Source organism: Metarhizium album (assembly GCF_000804445.1).
Source record: "Metarhizium album ARSEF 1941 chromosome Unknown scaffold_3, whole genome shotgun sequence".
Lineage (NCBI taxonomy): Eukaryota > Fungi > Ascomycota > Sordariomycetes > Hypocreales > Clavicipitaceae > Metarhizium > Metarhizium album.
In genome coordinates, this window is record NW_024467577.1 from 432,524 (window position 1) to 455,493 (window position 22,970).

Sequence of the window (22,970 nt, forward strand, 5' to 3'; positions counted from 1 at the left end):
ATGCGCCATGCCCCGCACCAGCTTCTCGCGAAATCCCTTGTTGAGGGTCTCAAGACCAGTCTCGGCGTGCTCGCGATGTGAGTTGATACAAGAGATTACGAGCCTCCCCCGGTACATCTTTTCTGTTCCTTCGACTGACCGTTGTCATCCTAGGCCGTGCCGCCAAGGTCAAAGTACACACTGCTCATCAAGTGCGTCGCGGTATTGATCCTCGTAGTTAACTCCTCGTGAACCTCAGTGTGACGGTAAACTGCCTGCTTGCACCGCCTGCGAAAAGGCAGGTCGTGAAAATGAATGTTCGGCAGCCAATGATCAATTCGCCAGGGGAAAAGAACGGAGGTGTGTCAATGACAAGCCCGACGACATTTGCCGCTCATCCTGGCTGACCTTTGGGTGAACAGCTACGTCGCCGCCCTTGAACTTCGCATCGAGAAGCTCGAACGACGTTTGGACTATGCAAAGTCTCGAAAGGATTCCATCGGTCAACATGAAGTCAATGGTACTGCCAACACCAACCTGACCGAGGTGGAGAGAAGAGATTCCCTGGCTGCTATTCGAGCTGCCATCCATCGCAAGGCGGCGCGTAACCGGGAGAACTTGGACGTCAATTCCCTGGTGTCGGACTTCGGCATCTTGTATGAGCTCTACCCTTTACCTAGTAGCATACTTTTGTCCTCCCCCCCTTTCTCTTTTCTCCTCTCTCCTCCGGCTTCTTTTCTGACAAGACGCGAATTTGCAGATCGGTCGATGCCACGACCAGAGATTTTGAGCCTTCCCTGGGAAACATTACATTTGCAAGGCTCGTTTTGGCAGTAACGACAAAGGACCCTTTACCAGTTTCAACGCAATCTGTGCTGCCTTCTAGACAGACCGCCAACGCGATAGTTGAATATTTCATGGCCCACATATACTCCTTATTTCCGTGTTTCTCTGAAACTGCCCTCTTGACAATATTGGACGATGTGTATCGTCAAGATGAGCGCGTCATCAGGGACTCCGACTACTGGCTGCTTTACCTGGTTCTTGCTATAGGCTCTACGTCTCAAAGTCGCGAGATCCACGACGAGTATTATGTTCGCGGCGTCGATTTCGTTTGCAGCGCTATGTCTTATGCACATCGGGCACTTAGGCCCGGATATGTCACCCAGATCCAGTCGCTACTTCTGCTTACTATCTACTCCATGATGGATCCTGCACACTTTGATACGTGGCATCTGATAGGGTTTACGTCCCGGGCCGTAGTTGACTTGGGATTGCACCAGGATCCTCCCACATCGTCGGTATCGGACCGGTCTGCGCTGGATATGCGACGCAAGATATTTTATTGTACCTACGCTCTCGACCGGTCAGTTTGTTCCCCTATACTTATGTCTCACGCCTATCAGCGCATGCTTACTTGAACCAGTGCTATCAGCATGGCCCATGCGCGGAGTTTCTCATTCGCGGACGAATCCATTAATGTTGCGTTCCCTCAAATATCGAACCCGGGAGATAAGCCAGTTGCTTCGAAACCCATATCCGGACCTCAATCTGCGAATCCGGCCCTGTTACTTTTCCAGCTACGTCGAGCACAGTCATACTGGTACCAGGCGTTATATCAATCAGCGCCGACTCCTTTGCCGGATCCCATCGGTTTTCTTTGGCAGATGTGCTTGGATATGAGGGAATGGCAGGAGTCCCTTCCCAAGACACTTCCCCCAGGTATTCGGCAAATGTTTGAGCAAGAGCTACGCTACAGCTATGTGTACTGCATTGCGCCATCAGACAGGGCCCCTCAAATCACCGACTACATCCGAGTCCTGATATTCGAGTACTCTCTAGAGTATCTCAACAACATGTATGACATTACATACAGTGGCTTGAACAGCGCATTTTACACATACCACGACGCATTAAAGGTCTACTTCATGGCAAATCAGTTACTGGCCGTGCTGCGAGACGCTCAGGACTTACTCATCTTTGGGGCGCATGTTCCACCCCCTCCGGCTCCTCCTGGCTCTGCGCCAGCGCCTCCCATACCCCACCGTCATATGAGACCTGATGTTCCCGTGGACAGCAATCTTAATCTTGGCAGAACCATTTGGTGTTTGGAGCGCATTCCCAAGACGTTGCAGCTTTACGGGACGAAGTGGGAAGATGCTCTGATGCTGAAGCAGAGCTTTGAGCAATTGTCGAACGGGACAGTGGACCGCCTGAGAAATCTCCGTCAGATATCAGGTCATGGCCAGTATCAGAATGGATTGCATTCTATCGCCCCCCCGGGAGCAGTTCAGATCCAAGGCCAAGGTCAGCAGGCACCCGCCGGCATGAGATGGATAGGAGTGGATGCAACCCAGATGATGCACGGAGGGCCTCGCCAATAGTCGACGTTGCCGTTCCTTTTATTCTCATTTGGAAAAGTAATGTATGCTGACGAGCTTTTAAGGGTAAATTGCGTGTTTTATTTTGTTTTTGTTTTTGTTTTTTTTTCCGTACAAGGGAGAAAAAGGATATAATACCCGTACTTGTATATACGATTTTGAACAGTACTCACGAGCACGCACGGTGCTGCGGCTCAGGTGCTTCTCCGTCCTTGGCCATTTCCGTGTCACACCTCGGACGGCCATGCGCTTTGATTCCGATCAAGGATCGAGATCTAATAATACATGTACTCAGAATAAGCAAAAGGAGGTGAATGATGCCTGCAACTGTGATGTTGAATGTTAGAGGTCGAGAGGCGCCCTGGCCCAAGATCCGTTGCTACAAGAGCCAGCCGGATCTTACAAACACGTCTGGACGATGTGATTGTTTGCATTGAAACGACGTCGTACTGCAGACAGGTTTGTCGTCGCGAGCCGGAATGCTTGATTTGCCCTTCCCCGTTTCTTCCCCCCTCTTCTTTCCATCCATCCTTCTTCCGCGCATAAGTAGAGATGGGGTATCACCGAATATTGTGTTCACCGCAAATGGTGTCGCCTCAGGTACTTGATACTTGATCCGACAAGCACATCACACCGTTCAGGGCGCACGCCGTCCACGGACACGGACAGAGACAAGGCGACGGTGCCCGGAACATAGCCCTCGAGCAGGGGTCTCCAAAACACATGCCGCGAGTGCTTGTTGATTTCCCCGGCAATATCGACCACCCAACATGCAGTTCTACTCTACACGGGAACTTTGCCCATTCGCCCTCGCACAAAACCTCAGTGCTGAAGCTCCCCTCCCGCATGGCTCAAACCCGGATCAACGAGGGCCTCTGTCAGACGCACACAAACACGCACACAAACACAAACAACACCCTTGGCCTCACGCTCGTCTCTCCCCTCCTTCGACAGGCAAGGGGGGCGCGGGCAAAAAAAAAGAGAATATATCAAACACAACATGAAACAAGTTTTGCCTGTACGCCCCTTTTCCCCTGACATATTGTAGATGGCGTTCCTGTTCCTGCCTGCCGGGTTCACAGCCGGACTGACCGTCTTTGTTGTATACCAGACTCGACGGCTCGAGCGATTATAGAGCCAATGCTACGGTCTCCGCCTGTGACGGGGAGCGCCTGCAACCACTCTCTAGAGATGGGCAGCAGGCGCCCTCGCCTGGAGCCCGGATGCGAGGCGGACGGGGGGGAAGCACCCTGGCCCTTTCGAGGAGAGCCAGTCGAGGCCTGCGCCTGCTGGGCGTGAGGGTCGGGCGTCGCCTTGTCCGCCTTGTCCTTGCCGCTTTGCGAGACGGAGGACTCCTAGGCCGCTCGGGGGTCTTGCACGTGCAGGTTTCTCGTTTGGCGAGGGAGCTTGCGATCGCGCTCGTACAAATACCCGCAGTTTGCGCACAGAGACTGCAGCGGCGCGTCCGTCAGCACAGCCACGCGACTTCGTGGACGAACACGATTCCACTTACCTTGGGGCCGGCAGGACCGTCGCGGACTGCCCAGACGCTGGTTCCCCATACTCGGCAGTGTGTGCACCTCCATGTCTGCCTCTCCAAGTCTGTCAGTGCGCCTCCGCCGCCGTAGCCGCCGACGTCCGGGGTGCCGCGACCGCCGGGCGTTCCGCTGCGGTTCAGCGGGCTGAGGCTTCTGAAGCGCCGTTTCTTCTTTGACCGTTCGCCGCGGCCCATCCTCTCCTCCTCCACCTCGGCAGGGGCGCCGAAGGGTGTGCCTCCCAGCAGGCCGGCCGTCGAGCTGAATCGCGCCGTCTCGCGACGCAGTCGGCGGGCTTCTCGCTCCCGCTCGCCCTCTCGCTTTTCGATTTCCTCTTTGCTCAGGAATTCAACCTTTGGCTCCCACTCATCTGCCAGGTGGTCGGGATCATATCTCCATCCGGCTTCCGTACCGAGGGCCGCGTCGTTGGGCAGGTCTTGCTGTAGCCCGCCCCAACCGGCAACCAAGCCGCCGGCTTCGCAGGCCTCCTTCTTCAGCCGCAGAACGGCTTCGTAAATGGCGTGGGTCACGGCCGGTATCCATTCGCCAGTCAAACCCAGATCTGCGCAAGTCGTCTTTGCAAAGGCTTCCGCCGTGCCCGGGGGGTGAAGTAGTGACCACTCAAACTTGTCCGTGTACAACATGGATGACAAGTTGAGGCTGAGGTTGATGATGCAACGGTAGGTATCATCGGGGTTGTAGTCGTCAGAATCGGGCGGGATCGGTGTAGCGTCCGCCGTAACGTTCGGCGCTGCGACCTGCGACGGGGTTGCTGGGCCGGCGCCGCCTCGAGCAGGAGTGTCCGGTCGTGACAGTGGTCTCGCCATCGACGCCGGCGAGTCTTCTCTCGACTTCATCATCAGACTCGGCCTTGGCGTTCCCATGGCAGTGCCGTGGGAACCGCCTGTGGGAGGTGGCGCCGGCGCCGGCGCCGGCACCGGCGCTGCTGCCAGCGTATTTTGCTCCGTGTGAAACAAAGGATGAAGCGCGACCCCTGCATACTCCTCCAGCTGGGTTCTAATTTGCTTGCTTATCTCGGCAACCACGAGACTGCGGTTGGGCAGGTCCAAGTCCTGGGCCAGAGTCTGCGCAAATTGATCAGTCGTGACGAGTGTTTCGTGCAGGTTCCAGCAGAATATGTCTCTGAGCTTGTACGGCACTGTCATCTCACCCGGTCGATATTGCGGAAGAGTGCTGTCAACCGCAGTGGTGTTTGGAATGGGAAAGGCGGCGGCGGGAACAAACGCCGGTATGTCGAGATCAATTCGTATGGGAATCAGGGTGAGAGGGAGACTTGCTTGCGCAGCATTTTGTTGATCGCTCTTCAGTGCTCGATTCTTGCCCATCCAGTCTCGCCAGATGCCTTGAACTTCCACCGGCTCCTTGGTGTCTTTGCCAGCCTTGTCGGCTAGATCTTGTCTGGATGCGGAATCTTCCTTGCGCAGGCTTCTTAAGCCAGTCGGTCGGCGGCGGGTGTCGTCGCTGTCCTCTTCCAAGTCATCGTAACCATCCTCGGCGTAGTTGATGATGGTGGTGCCTCGCTTCGTCGTTCTGGAGAGGGGTCCCGAGGGGGCGCTCGGCAGCACGGGCGTCAGAAGAGAGTTGTTGTAGGCGCGCAGGCGAGGCGCGTAAGACGATTGAAAGGCTTGGGGTTTCGATCGCTCCATGATGTGCAGTAGACGACCGTATGCGTCAGGTCATGCCGGCGCAAGGGAGCAGCGGCGGCGAAGTTGATGGCAACGCGCAGCAGCAGGAGGGAGGACAGGGACAAACCCCGTGTCCGCAATTGACTGCAAAAGCGCGTCCCAGAAAATCACGTAGCTGGCGGCCTCTCCAGGATGATGCTGTTGAAGATCGCAGTCGGGACGGGATCGGTGTGGGTGGCTGCACTGGATGCCGGATGGACGTGGCTCGATGGTGGTTGAAGCCTTCACAGTCACAGTCGCGACTTGTGTGTCCGTCTGTCGCTTTGGCAGTCGCGTCGGTCAGAAATTTCGGCATATTCCGTTTCGCAGGGGAATGCGGCGGTGCACAAGCGTGGCTCTATCCACACCAGCCACATTCTTTGTCCCGACTCCATCCTGCCAGAGGCCGCCTCAACAACTTGGAGCTTTGGTGGAGTGAAACAACACATCGTCTATCGAGGCGGTGGTGCCGACTCCGAATTATATTCGTATTTGCCTCATAGACCACAAAGAGATGTTGCTTCTCTCATACCTTGTTGGCCGAAAGTCAACGACTGGAACGACAGCCCGGTTTGGGCAGTGGTGGATAGAAGCTGAACTAGACCTGCCCAACTTATCGAGATTACTGTGTCCGAGACCTGCCGCAGAATTTCAATTATAAAGGATGTAAGCCGTTGCCCATTTTGATAAATTAATAGCTAACTAGTTGCCTTGCTAGTGTGAACAATGCCTCACTCTGCACGACCACATGACACTGGCAAATATGCCGAGTACAGACGACATATCCCCTGACATTGATAAATAGTAATGGACAAAGTTAACCAGGACTCTAAACCCGGAGCGTGGTGAACGATGCGCACTCAGCCTTGCAGCAGCAAAGGGGCTTTACCCGAGGACTCATTTGCGGACTCTGATAATCCTGCAAATCAAGAAAGTGTACAACCAATAGATCCGCGTTGTAACAGTGCCGTCCAGGACATGACTTGTAATGGCTGACAAAATTGCTTGGTCCGATGAACAGAATTTTCATTTTCACAATTGTTTCGAGCGATTTCCGCGTCAAATTTGAAACAATGATAGCAACTGGTCCTCTTTAGAAGTGATGTTTTCTTCGTTTGCGTCAAGAGACGGTCCGTTCTAGCTGCTACTGACAGCTGTACCTAAAACGGTTTCTGACCAACACTAAGCCTGTCAGCGAGAGTGCAGACAGACACAAGACGATCAGCAGTTTACTTACATATTCCCTTCCGGAGAGAACCGGCAAACATCAAAGAATTTATAGGGCTCAGAGAGGCTGTAAGCTCGAGCACAGCCAATCCGCGTGGTAGAAGACCACATGCACTGAGCTACTCAGGACATCAGCTTGCGCCCGCACGATATCGCCGGTGAACGACAACGACCTGTACTTACACCAGTGAAGCCACGGCTCATGCCCAGTAGTTATCGGCTGACCAGTATACAGATGCTCCTGCGATAACCAAGCACGCATTCCCGTCTGGAGGGGGTTGTCATAGTTCGCGTCACACTGTCCGGCCGACTGCTCGTATAGGTTTTCTCCTTGGCTCGGCCGATATGAAACCGGTGCATGTTCAAAAGGTTGTCTACCACTGCCCATTTCATCTGCCCAGAACTGAGCATAGGCCTTCAGGCTGGTGTCCCACAAGAGAGGTTGAAGCCCTTTGGCTTGACGAGCCTGGTTTACAAGCGCCAAGGCCATGTTTGGATCATCGCTGACAGCTGTGACGGGGCTGCTATGAGCCAAAAGGAAGCCCATTATCATTAAACCAAGGAAGCTCTTCATGATTGCGGCCTAGTCCAGATACTTGGCCAGGAAAACGACGCTCGATAGTGACCCGGGGAGAGCGCGAGAGGTGCAGTGGTTGTGGTTCAGACATGAATCTGTACCGCCCAGGGCAAGATGTTTCTTTGTGCCCCGACCAAGGAGAGGGAGCTCTCGGTTTTCCAAAATGGAAGGTGCCACGGAATGTCTCTGCCTGAATTCGAGCAAACTGGTCAGGAGCGACTTACACGGAGTCGCGACACGAGGCAAGAAGCTCCGCTCAGTTGCGCGGTGAGTTGCCTGCGAGTATTCGGTATTCGGTACCTCGGGCCATTCCGGACCAAGACTTTGATCTGGGCGTGATATTCTGCGTTGGTTAAAATATGCCGTCAAATGTGAATACGTCCTGCCACTCTCCAATATCCCCCTTATCACAGCCAATTCTTCAACTCTTCAAGCCTTCAAGCCCCTGTCGCCACAGGAGTCTCGCAGGGACCCGCCAAAACAACCAACCACAGACGAATGCCAGATGACGTCCGTCTCTTCCCAATTTTCTCGTTCCTCAACAGCCACACCACACGCTTCAATCACCTCCTTTGCTCTCCATCACGCCTCCGAGCATCCACAACACCACAGACAATGGCGGCAAGAGCAACACAGCCGCTCTATTCCATCTTGCGGCGACTGCGTCCCCAAGGGCTCCGCGCAATCCCCTTTCGGCAGTCCGCCTTCCGCTCTGCAAAGCCCGTCGCTCCCGTCGTCGCCCGCGCAGCGCACTCGATCCCCAGGCCCTCCCAGAAACCGGTCTACTTGAGCCCCGAAGCCGAAGCGCAGGCAAACGAGTCGGGCGAGGCGCCCGTAAGCGAGGGGCCGCGTCCAAAGGCCAACCCTGCGTACTACCAGCTGTCGTTTACCTGCGTGCCGTGCGGGCATCGCAGCCACCACAACGTCTCGAAGCAAGGCTACCACACGGGCTCGGTCCTCATCACTTGTCCTAGTTGTCGAAACCGACACGTAATCAGCGACCATTTGAATATCTTTGGAGACAGGAAGATCACAGTCGAAGACTTGGTGCGGGAAAGGGGAGGATTGGTCAAGAGAGGCAGTCTTGGTGAGGATGGCGATGTCGAGTTTTGGCCCGAAGAGACCCGTAGTCGGGCGCAAACAGAGAAGGAGCGATGATGTGCCCTTGCATATATATATATATATATATATATATATATATATATATAGCTGATGAGCTACCATCGATTGCACGACTCGTGAGATGGCTGGATTGCCCTGACTGGCGTTGGCGTTCCAAAATGAATAGATACCCTACTCGTACAATGTTGAGAGAAAAAAAATACAAGAAAAAAGGTCAAGGCTGAGACGGCCATGATAGCTACACTGGTGCTCGTTTCAAAACACGACATTATCATGATATGAAATACCTCGCACTTGGACACTATATGATACCCATGGAAAATCTTTGTAAACGCCATGCTAATGCCCAAACCTACCTACCACCCCTTGAATGATTGCCTCGCCACCTTTTGCTCCTTCGATCGCAGTTTCCTCCTCTCCTTGTTCTTTTCAAACTTCTTCCTCTTGTCTCGTCCATGCTTCTCTGGTTGCGTTATTGCTTCAATCTTCCTCTTGCTTGACCTCTCTTGCCGTCTTGCTTTTACTGCCTCCCTGATATCCATTAGGACCTTGCTGAACTCTGCAGTGCCAAACTTCTTCTGGAGGGAGTCCATCATGATTCGAGCTCTGGTCTTGACCCCTTCAAGTTTGGCCTTGAATGCTTCGTCATTGCTGAAAGGGACAGGAATGGATGGATCCGTCAACTGTTGCAGCGGCACAAGAACAATCTTGAGCGAAGGTCGGCCGGGAGTACTGAGTACACGCCGGCACACGGTCTCCAATATTTCCATGGCGGCCACCTTCGAGTTCATCGCCAATGATCGGGGTGGGGTTTCTCTTCGGAGAATATGCGATAGCCTCCAAAAGAGATAATCGACGCCTTCCCGTTTCCCTGTGGCTATCATGTCTTCATCTTGCTCCCCAGCGTCCTCTTCTTCTTCTTCAACGTCTCCTTCGACAGTAGTCAGGACAGGGATGCAGGTTCCTAGAAAGACAAGAATCTGCACTAGCTCTGAAGCAAGATTTTCGTCAATTTCGTCACTGTTCAGTGAGCTTAATGCAAGCCGCGTGAGCTTGTACATGTCCTCAAGATCAAGCGTGAGGCCATGCGGCCCATCGATAGCCTCGCCAGTAAAGACTTTAGTCCGTCGCCTCGCGAAGTCGGCAAGATAAGAGTTGACTGATCTCGCCGCCGCAAGCTTCACAGTTGGCTCAGGGTGACGGAGATAGCGGGCAACGTCGCTCCATAGTCCTCCCCTTTTTGCAGAGAGTGCCTCCTCGCCCATACGCCCACAAAGTAAACGAACAACGTCGAGTGTCGTCTCAATTAGCTGAGCATCAGTGTTCTTTACATCTTCCGCCTTCAGAATAGCTGAGAATCTGTTCAAAACTAGCCTGCAATCCTTCTTGTTGTTTTGAGCGTCCTCACATGATTCGAAGTAGAAGCCAAAGATTTGTGAAGCCAATTTCTGCACAGCGGTGCTATCTTGCTTGTCAAGCCATGTTCGTAGGAGCCCGAGAATATGCTGGATTCGTTCCTTGTCAGCCTTCTGAAACATCTCCTTCATCAGTTCTCCTGCTAGAAGCCGACACTTCTCGCTGTCATCGTTGGCAAGAACAAAAAATAGCGGTAGGAAACAGGTGCCAACAATTTCTTGAACAAAGTCGTCTGAAGACTTGATGAGTAAGAGATGGACAATTTCCATAACCGACAAGCGACCGCCCTCTCGATCGTACTTCAAATTGGCCACAATGAAGTTCAACTGTTTAGCCCAACGGGCCTTCTTTTGAGGGTATTCCCTGATAAATTGGAAGAAGGCACCACGAGCTAGATCCCTCGTATCTTTGTCGTCGTTTGTAATCATGACCGTACCAACATGGTCCAGAGTGTCATAAACCGTAGCTGTCTCAATCTTACGATCCATAACAGACCGCAAAAAGTTGAAGGTGACGTGTCGGTAAAGAGGCTCCGTCAGGTCATCCTTCAATTTTTCAAGGAGCATATCAACCGCAGCGTCCTTGACAACGACATCCTTGCGATCACGCAACAACACAGCCAAAAGCTTGAGGGCTGCTTGAAATGTTTCTGCCCTGGTGGATGTCGACTGTGATGCGGTCTTGAAAGCTTCCTTCACCGCAACTCGGTATATGCCGGTGCCATCTTCGGAGTTAAATGGAACCTTGACAAGCACTGCGAGAAGCCGGAATACAGAGGTCTTCACCTCATCTTCTCCATCAATAATCGCATCTCCAACAATGGGAAGGAATCCTCCGACATTTTCCGGAGTTCGCAGATCGTCATACTTCTTGAACATAGATCGCAAAATGTCGAAAGCGAAGCGTACCAACTTGTAAGTGTGTTTAGTCGTGCTACCACGCTCGCCACTCTTTTTAGCTCCTTTCTGAACGAGATACTTTCTCACCCTAGGATCCATCCTTTGGGCTGCCTCTGGTTTCTGGCTTCGATACGTGTCTTGAATGATCTCGTAGCAGAAAACCAGCGTATCCCGAGAATCAGCGCCGGGGTTCTGAAGAAGCCCAGCGCCAATGCGGCCCATCAGAGCGTCAATCTTGCGCGCCACTTTCAAGTCGACCTTTTGGAGCAGAAGAGCCTGCAGCGGCCTGACGAGATCAATGAGATGACTGATGGATGCATTCTTAGCCACCAGTTCCATTGAATCTTGACTCTTGCTGCTTTTGATTTCCTTCATTTGCGTCATGTAGCCTTCAGCGTCCTTCTCTTGCCCAGTGACACCAAAAATGTCATCCATAATAATGGTGACGACGGAAGAAAGGCAGTGATCCAGGTCGCCAGCCGCAAAGGTAGGGACTGTGGCAACCAAGATCGAATGCATCGTATATGAGAGTACGTGCAATTGATAACCTTTCGTAAGGGCTCCGCGCAATTCCTTGAGAATGAACCCAAAAAAAGAGGGTCCAAGGACGACCGCAATCTTCACCAAAGTATCTCGTGCCATTTCACGAGATTCCCAGGCTTTACTTCGGAGAATGTGGCATATGTCGGTGAGAACTCCGGCCAGCTTCTGATCCATCTGCCCCGGGGGCAGCAGTTTCAATAATTTGACGATCACAACACCAACAGGGACGCGATAACTGACTTCAGAGTCGTCCTTGTCATGTAAGTGCTTGATCAAAGGTGGAAGAATATAATCAAGTACGTCAACGGACAGCTTGGCAATCGTTGGGACAGTGGCCTGGAGTCTCAAGGAAGCTGTCTTCGCCTCGTCCCTATCCACATCCATGCCATCAGTTTTGTTCTTCTCAGATGACAAAACAAGGGCATCCACAAATTTTCCTAAAAGTCGGACGGTATGCTTCTGCATCTCTGCTCTTGATTCTAGGTAGCTGATGTACCGATAGAGAGTGGTTCGGTAATGGTTCCAATTCAAAGACAACGCCAGATTGCCAATTGTATTGGTAGCCTGCGCTCCGAGTCCGTGGTCATCACTACCGTCTTCTCGGCCGTAGATAAAGTGCTCCAGTAAAGGAATGAAAAATTGGCCCAGATTCTGAGTACCCATTTGCTTCACTGCGTTCGCTGTCTCAAGAGTTCGTAGGGCCTCCAATTGCCTCGAAGTAGCGGGGCTCAAAATGTTGAAGAAGAATGACGGCTCGGAGGAATCTTCATTACGTTCTGTCAGAAGCCCGCTAAGATCGGCAACGGGTTCCCACTCGGGCATTGTGGTGAGAATATAGCCCATGACACGCAAGTATTCTCTGCGTACAGTGTCTGATTTCTCCCTTGAGCCAGAGTACAGAGCAGGCAGGATTATTGTGCGCATCTGGTTATCAAAGGTTGGCTTGGCCTCATCTGACTGAGAGTTTGCCACATTCTGGACATAGCGTCGTATGCCATCTGCGGAATTTGACGACAGAACACCGAACTCTTGATCCATACGGATGAAAAAGAGAAGATTGTGAATGAGGGGAAGCCATTGCTTGGGGCTCCAGGGAACATGACGAATCATAGAAATAGCATTGAAAGCAGCAAGACGACGGTCATAATCCGGTTCGTCGATTCGACCGTCCTTGAAAGTGTTCAGTTCGTTGCAGAGACTGGCTATTTCTGCGATTTCGACATCCTGTTGGGAAATCGTAAGCATGGCCCTGGAAAGGGAATGCCGGTTTTCTCTGTCTTTAAAGTAGCTGAACAAGGACGAAAGGGTGTTGTAAACATCTGACAACAAGGCGGGATCCTTAGAGGCGTCGGGCAGTGCCACAAAGCGTTCGACAATGAGCAAAATTCGACCTTTTGTCTTTGGATTGACTCGACGAGGAGGTTGCTGCAAGAGGTAGCTACACATGCTGATAACTCTTTGAATATCATCCAAGCCCTGAAAAATCGGCGAGAGAGCCAAAACGGTCTCCACAGAAGCCTCCAGGAGATCATTACTGGCGCCACTCGTGTGCAGGACGATTGTGATCTTTGACAAAATTTCCGTAGCATTAGCTTCCAGTAGCTCATCTTTGATAATCTCATTAAACTCAGATTCCTGGGCTGGCGCCAAAGCAAGTTTGACTAAGTTTTGAAGAATGGCAAGCACAAATATCTTGACCTCATTTTTCGTCTTTTCTTTAGACATGCAATCAATAACGTTTGGCAGTACACCCTTAGGGAGAGTCTCGCCCTGTGGACCGAGGAACATGGCAGCTTTCGGCAGAGCTGACCAAGTGGAAAGCAAGTGAAGCATGCCGGAAACGCCTTGCGTCGTCTCAGCTGCGAGCATGTCAAGCCTTGGCGCCACCACCTCCTCGATTATCAGCTCTCGGTACGGGTCCCATTGAAAGTTTTGTGCGTTTTGGAAAAGCGCCGTTAGACACTTGATGCCCATGGACCTCGCCGACTTGAGTAACGACAAGTCACTACGCCTTTCGTCTTGTTCCTCGTCCTTGACATCACCATCTCCGGCCTTGTCACGTAGCTGCCTCGAAGAATAAACAAGGCAGTACAAGACTGCATTGACGAGAGTGTCCATGTATGGTTCAATATTGGTCCCCAGCTCCGTAATCAATGATGATATCATGTTTAAGAAACCGACTTGTTTCCGGGTCGTAATGATGGGCTCGTGGAATAGCTTCTTTCGCCGGGTCTTCGTCACCGTGACTTGAACACGTCTCAACTTCCCCGCGGCAATTTCAAGGAAACTTCCCATATCTTCGACCGAAAGGTTCCGCAGTATAGCAAGCCGAGTGGCCTGCAGTCCGTTCCTCCCACTTGCAATACCTTTCTTGGCAATTGCCCGACCATAGAGGAGACGAAGAAGTAGTGGCATTAGCTGCGGGCGATGCTCCGGTTTGATAACCTCATCTCCCTGGAGAAATACTGCAAGCTCGTTCTTGAATCGGGCTTCATCGAGCAGGTTTTCCAGGTTCTCCCGATATGCCTTGACACCGTCCTGGTTCCAGGTCAAAATCGCTCGAAGTGCCAACTTCTGTACCTCACCGTCACCGTTCTCCATAAGCAACAGCAGTGCTTCGTACACCTTTTTATGCTGGTAAAGAACCTTTGGATTTTTGAACTGTGCAAAAACGCCCAAAAGAGCCTTGCGGTCAGCCAGAGACCAAGTCGATGCTTGTGCACGTGCAGCTTCACCGCCATCGAATTCATCGTCGTCAACTGCCCAGCAAAGGAGGAGAGGCACAAGCTGCCGGGATCGCTTTTCGGCAACAGCTGGGGCAGCATTGAGAACTTTCAGAGCTCTCGATCTTGCGGTGGGTGGCGTGGACTCGGCCAAAAGTTGTTTCTCATCAAAATGCTTGAGAAGTGAATCGTCTGCTTTCTCGGCCAGGTCTTGTATTGCCTTGGCTGAATGTTCCAGGCTCCCCAGAGCAGTGCATTCGAAATCCGTGTACGGTCTTCGATCTCCATCGGGGCTTTCAGGACTAGGCGGCGTCCATCTCGTGGATGGCTGGTTAATCCACTGAAATGCAATAGCAGAAACAGCTTCTTCCCCCGTACTAGACTCAGTAAGATATTTCAGGTTCTCCACCGCTTCATCCCATACCGGGGACAGCTTCACAGTCAGTAAGCCAAATATAAACCTTGGGATTCCGTCCCGCAGCCAAGTTGATTCACTGACGGCATTATAGTGCAGTCTGATTTTCCGCAGGTGCATTGCGATAGCTCTGGTATTCTCGTGGCTCAATGGCATCTGTTCAATCTGCAGCATGACATCCACGCATTCCGTTAATGCCTCACTGTCACACATCTGTTTCAACAAATCCAGGGACGCTAATCGGATTGCGTGGGAAGGTGAGCTGAGATTTTCTACCAGAGGCACAAGCACGGGGTCCTCTTCCAATGTTGGGCTCTCGCCACCTGTTCCCTCCATGGTATCAGACGTTGCAGAAGCGGCTGTTTGAGCCTTCTCATAAGCCAGATATGCCTGCAGAAAGCCGACTGAGCGTGCAAATCTTGGCACTGCTGCACGAAGGAGCGGACTCAGGGAGGTGTCAATAGAGCCAGCTGCCTTGCTCATTCTCAAATACGCCTGAAATCCTTGGCTAATGATAAAATGCACTTCGTCAGATGCCAAAGACGAGGACGGTCGAAGGGCCAGTTTCAACTTTCTTGACAACAACTCAGCAATTCGGGCATTTGTGGATGGGTGTACAGCCGTAAGTTCAAGTAGCTGCAGCAGACCAGCGTACTCTGGTAAACACCGATCTCGCCATTCTTGAGGGTCTTTGTTGTATGGTCCACGCTCAGGGAAGGGCGAGATTTCCAGCCGCTCGAACTTTGACACGATCCGGTCTTGCCAGGCTTGTGGTAATCTGCAACAATCTTTCTCGCCCAGTGGTGGGAATGCCCGGCTTTTAATCATCTTTGGAAGTAAGACGCAAAGGACATGCTCGTTTTGCCCTTGTGACCAGTGACCAGCAACGAATCTGTAGGATCATTAGCTTGGTTCGAATTTTGGACTTGACTGGCTACTCACTTCTGAAATTCGGATCGAAAAAGGCTGCCAAATCGGCTAGGGTCGAGATCGCAAAAGTATGCGCAGAAAGGAATGAACCATCGCATAAATGGTTCCTTCGTGAGAGTCTGGTTGAGAGTTGAGATATAGGGTATCAAGGCGTCCATGGGCGCATGGTGGCAAACGATGGCGACTTTGACGATAACGGATTTCCACAGGATTCCAACGTCGCCCTGCCTTATCTCGTCGGGTCCTCTGCCCATCATCCTCAGAATGTCGGTGAAATCTCGAAGAAACCCATGCCAATTGCTGATTCGGGAGCCCTTTCTGACTCCAGCTAGAACGCCAAGAATACTTATACAGGGCACGGTCTTCCACTGTACCTTGGAGCCGTCCACAAGCTCCTGCGTCGATCTGAGCTTTGCGACAATCTCTTCCATAAACTCACCCATGGTGTCTACCCTCCCATGGTGCAGAACACTGGTCAAAACTCCACATATGACATCCAACCAAATATTCTCCCGAGACAGCATGCACTCGTTCTCCGGTAGTGCGTCAAAAAGGGCCGATACAATAGCACTGGCAGAAGAGTGAATCACGCCATCAGTTCCTTTGATGGCTTCAGCAAACATTGTCATCACACCATCGTTGTACAGAGTGAACTGGCGATCTTGAGCCATGCCAATGAGGTCGTTTCGGACATGCTCAACGAAAGACTTGAGAGCAACTTCTTTGTGAGAAGGCGCAGCCGCCTTCTTAACAAGAAAGCTCATTGCTTCGGCTGCGAAACGGGCAATGTACTGAGGGTGTCGCGATCGTCCGAGCAATGGCGCCATGAGATCGTACGTCGGTCGTAGGTCGGGTACAAGCAGCTTCGAGAGGTACTTGAACAAGAACGCCATGGCTCCAAATGTCCATTCAATAACTTCCACAGGTTGAGTCCTGCCAGCAATGTCCAACAACAGGTTTATGCTCTGCAAATAGTGCTTCTCGAACCGCACGCCTAAATCATGCGCAAAGGCAGTCATGAGGTCTAATAAAGGCTCCAATGCATCTTTGTCATTCAAAGAAATATATTGGACGAGATATCCCATAATCTTGTCCTCAAAGTGCAAGATCTGCGGCAAGCTTTCTGACAACGGTAGAACATCTCGCTTGAAAAAGCAGAATGGTTTCGAAATATTCAATTCGCCCCATTTCTGCAGCCCATTTTGGAAGTACGATGTGGCTGTTGACAAATCTTCGTTTTCGAGATCATGTCGTCGAACTTTTCGTAGCGGTTGAAGGGAATGGAATTTTGCGATTTTCGTGGAGAAGGACTCCCATCTATGATTTTTTTGATGGGGAGTTGAGTACTTGTTTTTCCGTACCTTCTCAATGCGTCCAGAAGATTTGGACGGCATTTCGGCTGTGTGTTGTGTGCTGCCGATTGCAACAAAAAGACAAGACAAGATTCCGAGTCGATACGAAGATAGAATGGTCCCCCACTAGTAACTCTGGTTACGAGTTCTGTACGGAGTAGTAATTTTTTTTTTCTTATCGGTTGATATGCGGGAAAACCGATAAGCATTATGGAGGACCCACTGAAGCTCTTGTCACCAATGATGTGCTCTGCGCAAACTACATCGTTTTCGAGAAGCTCCACCGCAGCTCGTCGTTCCCTTCGCAACTTCAATCTCGCAACGTAACTTTTCTCATGGCCATCAACAGAGCATTATGGCTTCCCCAAAGATGTGAGTGGGTCATTTCACTATAGATTCACCCAATTTATCTATACTAATCCCTCCCCCCTAGTATTATGCTCGGCAGCCTCAATGGCCAGCTTGAACCCGCGCTCAACAAACTGGCCACTGTCCACGCAAAAAACGACTTTTCGCTGGCAATCCTAACGGGCGATGTGTTCACCCCGGAAACCGAAGAAAAGACGATATCCGCCCTATTAGACGGTTCTCTTGCAGTGCCTCTGCCCACCTACTTCACCATCGGGACTCACTCGCTGCCCGAGCGACTCGCGACAAGAGTGGAGGCAGGCGAAGAAATCTGCCATAACCTTCACTTCTTGGGAAAGCGCAGCATCACAAAGACCTCAGATGGCCTCCGCATCGTCACCCTCGGCGGCCTTCTGGACACAAAAGTGGTGGGCGGCCAGTCGAGAGAGCAGCACCTACCATTCCACACCGACGACGACGCAAAGGGATTGAAGGGCGCAAACACAGCCGACGTGCTACTGACGTCAATTTGGCCAGCCAACGTATGGAGCGGCTCCAAAGCGGTCCTCAAGCAAAGTCACCAGGCTTCAGTGCAGAGCAGCCAAGCAATCGCAGAACTCTGCGCGGCCCTGAAGCCGCGGTACCACATATCAGCATCCCCTGCAGCATTCTTCTACGAACGAGAACCCTTCGTGCACCAGTCTAGCTCGGAGACAGAGCCGCCCTCCGTCACAAGATTCATCTCCATGGCGCCCTTCGGCAACGAAGCAAAAGCAAAAGCCATGTACGCCTTTTCACTCAACAAGTCCGACACCGCCATACCAAGGGGCGCAACCGCCTCGCCGTTCACCCCGCAAAGGAAGCGGCCGCGAGACGACGACGGCGCAGGCTACAGTCGCTTCGCCGCCCACGACGACTACAGGCGCGGCCGCTACAACAAACGTCGCCGCGAATCGCCTCCCCCAGGCCCCGACAAATGCTACTTCTGCCTGTCAAACCCCAACGCCTCCGCCCACATGTGCTGCAGCATCGGCGACGAATCCTACATCACCACCGCCAAAGGACCTCTCCCGACCTCAGCCACCTTTGCCGACGCGGGCCTCAACTTCCCCGGCCACCTCATCATCATCCCTCTCCCACACGCACCCACCATCCCGAGTATGGGCCCAACCACCGACCCGACCTCGGACGCCGTCAAGGCCTACAACGAAATGACCCGCTTCCGCGAATCCATCCAAGCCATGATATCCGCCAAATCGTCGAACAAACTCGGCGTCGTCACCTGGGAAATCTCCCGCGACCGCAACATCCACCTAATATGGCAGCTCATGCCCATCCCCGCAGAAATGATACGCGACGACATCGCAGAGGCCGCTTTCCGCGTCGAGGCCGAGAACCAAAACTACCCGTCATTTGTAACCAGGGGGCTGGCGCTGGAAGAGCTACCCACCTTCGGGGACTACTTCCGCGTCTGGCTGTGGGCAGACGACGGCGAGGACAGGATTAAGGGCAAGTCCCTCGTGATGCCCCTCAGCTCAGACATACGGTTCGACCTCCAGTTTGGTCGCCGCGTCATTGCCAAACTGCTGGGCTTGGAGAAGCGCTTCATTTGGCAGGACTGTCAACAGACGGTGGAGCAAGAAACAGCAGATGTAGAAGCGTTTCGGGGGGCGTTCAAGGAATGGGATTTTACTCTGGAGTAAAGATGGGGAGTCGTCCACACCCTGCTGATACTTCTTTGGCATCTTCTCAATGTCGTTTATGCAATTCACCAATGCCTTCCAATTTTCCACTAGTGGGACGAGTTTCTCCCATCACTCATGCCAACGTATAGCGAGAGAGACCAAGGGGATTCGGCCCAGCAGGACATGTAGCTCGTCACGCAGTATGTTATCATGGACTGCGACGCAACAGTGTATAACTATAAGCTTAGCGAGAGCGAAATATTTTCCGTCACAGACGGTATCCTTGATTCCATATCATAAATCCCTTCACCTCTAAATCGGGGAGCCACTCTCATCTATTTACATCTCTAGGAACGCGAAATCATCCTCCAGTTTATAAAAAAAAAAAAAAAAGGGAAATGGGTATTGTGACTGCATACGCTATAATGAAAGGTACTGATTGCATACGCTATAATACAAAGTAACGTAGCCGGCCCTCAGTAGGAGGCCATCCGACGAGTCAGCATCGACAGTGTCGTGTTCCGTGAGCTGGGTCGAATCTGTGCGGTGGGAGAGTCGTTTATGCAGGGCTCTCGCTGTCCGAAAGCGAAAGTTTGGGAGCGCCCCAAGCCCTTTCTCGCTTTTAAACGACTCATTTCCCTTTCACATGTGCGTTGATGCTTCTCATCGGACATTTCAACGTATTCAGGAGGGTAGCATCTCCCACGGTGTTCGGCAAAGAACCCGCTGTATCCGCCATCAAGAATATACACCTCTGGATATGTCAACTTGGGGTAGTGTTCTGCATTGACTGTCCGGTCATGAGAGCGGACGTGGCGGGCCATCAATGGTGCACGGTGGGCTGAATACTCGCAGTGGAATATCAATAAAGTGCGACCCGTAATTGGTGTTTGAAATAGTTGGGTAGCCAGTAGTTCCTTATCGTTGTGGTTGACGGCTCCCTCGATGTGTCCTCCGTCATACTCATATTCGAAGCGACAATCAATAACCATTTTTTGATCAAAATGCTCGGCGAATTTACCATCCAGAACGTCAAGCAATGTCTCTTTGGCAATTCGAGGAATAGAATCGGTGGGATCATCCAGCAAGAAATGGGGAAGTACGGGTTCATGCACTTCTTCAATATCCATGACGGATTTCAATGATGAAGCGGGTGGCTCCTCGACTTCAGTCTTGGGCTTCATGATATCGGCCGGGTGTTCAAACATGCTCAACGACCGGCGAACTTGCTTGGGGTTCCTTAAGAATGGATTCGACTGCCTTCTGGCATGGCCGTTGATGGGTGATCCAAAGCGTGTGGCTCCAGCACCACCAACACCAGTAAATAAAGGGCGAGGTCGAGAAACTGCAGCCAGCACGCAGGGGCTATTGTCAGGTACCGGCTGCTTCCGGTCCTGGGGCGGAGAAGCGGATTCGAAGCATTCCCATAGAGAGAGATTGGAGTTCATGGCGGAGTCGGCGCCAAAGCGGAAGGGGGGCAACGGGTTGTGGGTGTCGCTTTGAGCTCTCGAGAGCATTGGAGTGGAACTAAAAGCTTTCATCCGACTTAATGAAGGCCTACGTGGGGCTGCTATCCTACGACTGCAGACGAATAGTCAGTACAAGCTTCCACGGGGCGTTGGAAGCGCAAGCAAAGCTCAGGACTCACTCAGCCAGAAAATAGTTGGCCGCCTCCGACGAGAGCTGGCGAGGGATGGGAGCTGGCGAGTCAAGCACCATATCTTGGTCGTACGAAGTCATGGAGCCTGGCGTCGGAGAGCTGATCTCCATCTGTGAAAAGAATGGTGCTTTGTGCGGGAGAGGAGATAGCTCCATGTACTCCACGACGGGAGCAGGGGAACTCGAGGGCAACGGAGGTGTAGTCACAAAGTCTAGAGTGACGGTCAGTGCTGCATATTCGGTGAGCAAGCCGAAGGCACGCAAAACTTACGACGAGTCTTTATGCAGCCCATCATCTTGGCGAGAAGTTTGGTACTCAAAAGCTTGATTCTGTGAAGGTTGTTTGCTTGTAGAAGGCCGATTCTCCATCCTGTGTTAATAGCTGAATGGCATGGATGTAGCGTATACAACGAAGCAAGCCGGAGAAAATGCAAGACGCAAGACGCGAGATTCCAGATGTCAGATGCCAGGTGCCAGATGCCAAGCGCCAGATGCCAGATGCCAGATACCAGATGCCGGGAGCCGTGAGCCAGGAGTCAGATGCCAAATGCCAGATGCCAGATGCCAGATGCAGAGAAGAACAAAAAGACAAGAAAATCGAAGCAAGCCCTGGGAAGCCTGCACAACCAGACAACACAACGACAACCGAGAACACAACGAGCTCGGGAGATGGGCGGGGAGGGAAAAGAGTCTGGTCGAGACTAGTCGAGTTCCAAAGGTTGGCCAGGCATTCAAAGCCACCACAAGTCCGGGCACGCTTGCTCACGCAAAAAGAAAGGCGGCAACTCAATGAAGAGCGACGTCCTCCTCTTGTAATATTTGCGTCAATTGCCTTGGCGAGGCAATTGGGAGGAACAAGAGGCAGCTTGTGGGAGAAGCGGACGAGGGTGCAACGCCTTTTCAATGAACCGTGCAAGTGCAACGGACCAGGCCGGGATGCTGGGGACGAGATGGGGACGTTGTTAGGGGTGACTAGAGCGAGGAGGGGGTGCGTGGTGCATGTGAGTGAACACCAGTTGACCAGACTCGACGTGCTTGACGGGAGTCTGACGCTGGCTACCTGCTTAACAAGGTTGGTACTGGCTACCTACCTAACCCACCTTGGGTAGGTACCTCTGTGGCAGATGAGGTCTAAGAGGTAGCTTACCGGCACTTGTCGGTCAGGTGCGGTTGCGGTGGCATGATGAAGCATACGAGCGCCGTCGACCGTAACTCAGTCAATGACGAAGTTTCAGCGACCAGCGACGGGCTAAGCTTTCTAAAGTTGCAAGTGGGCATTGATCTGGAAGCTGTGAGCCCGTACTCCGTGTACATGGCACAAATGTACCTAGGTACCCAGTATACCCAGTTGCCAGGCTAAGAAGTAGGAAGGAAACTCGGGTCCTCAGGCGCTAGGCATGTGCTGTCTGGGGCTATTAGTGCATTGGACACTGGGCGCTAGCGGGTTGCTAGGCGTGCTGAGTGCCTGGTTGGCAGGGGCATGCAGCCCTCCCGCCCCAGTGGCCCCTCCAGGTGGACGCCCCCATCTCCCCACTATACTTCAGCAGACGCGAATAGAGTCAATCACAATCCATGAAGCTAAGCCACTCCAACAAACAATTGGCGCGTCCGAAGAGACTGGAGGCACGAACATAATGCGTGACTCTCGCGTGCTCGAATACAATGTCAGAGAAGGTAAGTGCATGTCAGAGAAGGTAAGTGCCAGTGTTGTATGTCGAGTAGGCACGTACCCAGGCACTGGGGTACGGAGTAAGTACCTACTTACCTAGGTAGGTACCTAGGTAAGTACTTAGTACAGCAACATGTCGGATTCCTCGTACTCGAGTACTTAAGCAGGTACAGCCTGTGCTCAAGACACGCTGCCACAAACCCCATCGGCATTAAATGGCTATTTTGTTTAAAAAAAAATTTTTTTTACGGAAAGTACTCCAATTGATCAATCCTCCAGCTGCCGAGTATCCCGGCATGTATGTATGACTGATGTCCGGGCCCTCATGCGAACATGGACGACCCAGCAACCCGCACCTGCGCATCGGCAAGCATTGCCCTGGTAAATGCGAACATGCTCCACGGCCACGAGCAGGCACAAACATGGGCACGAGACTCACGCCAAGACGCAAGAGAAGAAACGAACAAGACCGCCTCCTAATAATATAATACTAAATACTAATACGTACGTACTGACCAGTACACAAATCAATACGCAACTAGTGCAGAGTACGGAGTACGGAGTACCAACCAGCATTGTGCCGTTGGCCCCTCCAACCAGGCCAGGCCGTACCTGCCCTGCATCGCCCCAGAACGACCAGGTCGCCTACTTAGCCAAGATCTTCCGGTTGCTCAGCGGAGAGTGGAGAATTGAAGGGACCGAAAGACAAGTCCTAGTCCTGCTCCTCTTCATCAGCCTCCCTCGCTGACATTTATTATTCGACAACCCTTGGTCGAACCAGGTACACCCCATCGTGATTACGAGGTGCTCTGTATTATAGCCGTG

The 22,970-nt window shown here is 52.3% G+C and overlaps 6 protein-coding genes across 6 annotated transcripts; 3 read left to right on the forward strand and 3 right to left on the reverse strand.

The window, feature by feature from the left end:
• On the forward strand, nucleotides 1-2,363 carry MAM_01899 (uncharacterized protein; the record flags this gene model as incomplete). Its single annotated transcript, XM_040820698.1, has 4 exons — nucleotides 1-77; nucleotides 402-635; nucleotides 740-1,345; nucleotides 1,406-2,363. The coding sequence occupies 4 exons, from the start codon at nucleotides 1-3 to the stop codon at nucleotides 2,361-2,363; spliced, it is 1,875 nt and encodes a 624-aa protein (XP_040681041.1).
• A 1,352-nt stretch (nucleotides 2,364-3,715) lies between these two features.
• On the reverse strand, nucleotides 3,716-5,562 carry MAM_01900 (snf5/smarcb1/ini1; the record flags this gene model as incomplete). Its single annotated transcript, XM_040820699.1, has 2 exons — nucleotides 3,716-3,811; nucleotides 3,874-5,562. The coding sequence occupies 2 exons, from the start codon at nucleotides 5,560-5,562 to the stop codon at nucleotides 3,716-3,718; spliced, it is 1,785 nt and encodes a 594-aa protein (XP_040681042.1).
• A 2,437-nt stretch (nucleotides 5,563-7,999) lies between these two features.
• Nucleotides 8,000-8,542, forward strand: MAM_01901 (DNL zinc finger domain containing protein; the record flags this gene model as incomplete). Its single annotated transcript, XM_040820700.1, has 1 exon — nucleotides 8,000-8,542. One exon carries the CDS (start codon nucleotides 8,000-8,002, stop codon nucleotides 8,540-8,542), a length of 543 nt encoding a protein of 180 aa, XP_040681043.1.
• A 320-nt stretch (nucleotides 8,543-8,862) lies between these two features.
• On the reverse strand, nucleotides 8,863-16,826 carry MAM_01902 (HEAT repeat protein; the record flags this gene model as incomplete). The annotated part of the gene is made up of 2 exons (XM_040820701.1): nucleotides 8,863-15,394; nucleotides 15,445-16,826. The coding sequence occupies 2 exons, from the start codon at nucleotides 16,824-16,826 to the stop codon at nucleotides 8,863-8,865; spliced, it is 7,914 nt and encodes a 2,637-aa protein (XP_040681044.1).
• Nucleotides 16,827-17,139: 313 nt separating this feature from the next.
• Nucleotides 17,140-18,835, forward strand: MAM_01903 (CwfJ domain protein; the record flags this gene model as incomplete). The annotated part of the gene is made up of 2 exons (XM_040820702.1): nucleotides 17,140-17,156; nucleotides 17,218-18,835. The coding sequence occupies 2 exons, from the start codon at nucleotides 17,140-17,142 to the stop codon at nucleotides 18,833-18,835; spliced, it is 1,635 nt and encodes a 544-aa protein (XP_040681045.1).
• A 458-nt stretch (nucleotides 18,836-19,293) lies between these two features.
• Nucleotides 19,294-20,772, reverse strand: MAM_01904 (mitotic inducer phosphatase cdc25; the record flags this gene model as incomplete). The annotated part of the gene is made up of 3 exons (XM_040820703.1): nucleotides 19,294-20,398; nucleotides 20,466-20,688; nucleotides 20,748-20,772. 3 exons carry the CDS (start codon nucleotides 20,770-20,772, stop codon nucleotides 19,294-19,296), a joined length of 1,353 nt encoding a protein of 450 aa, XP_040681046.1.
• Nucleotides 20,773-22,970: the final 2,198 nt, after the last annotated feature.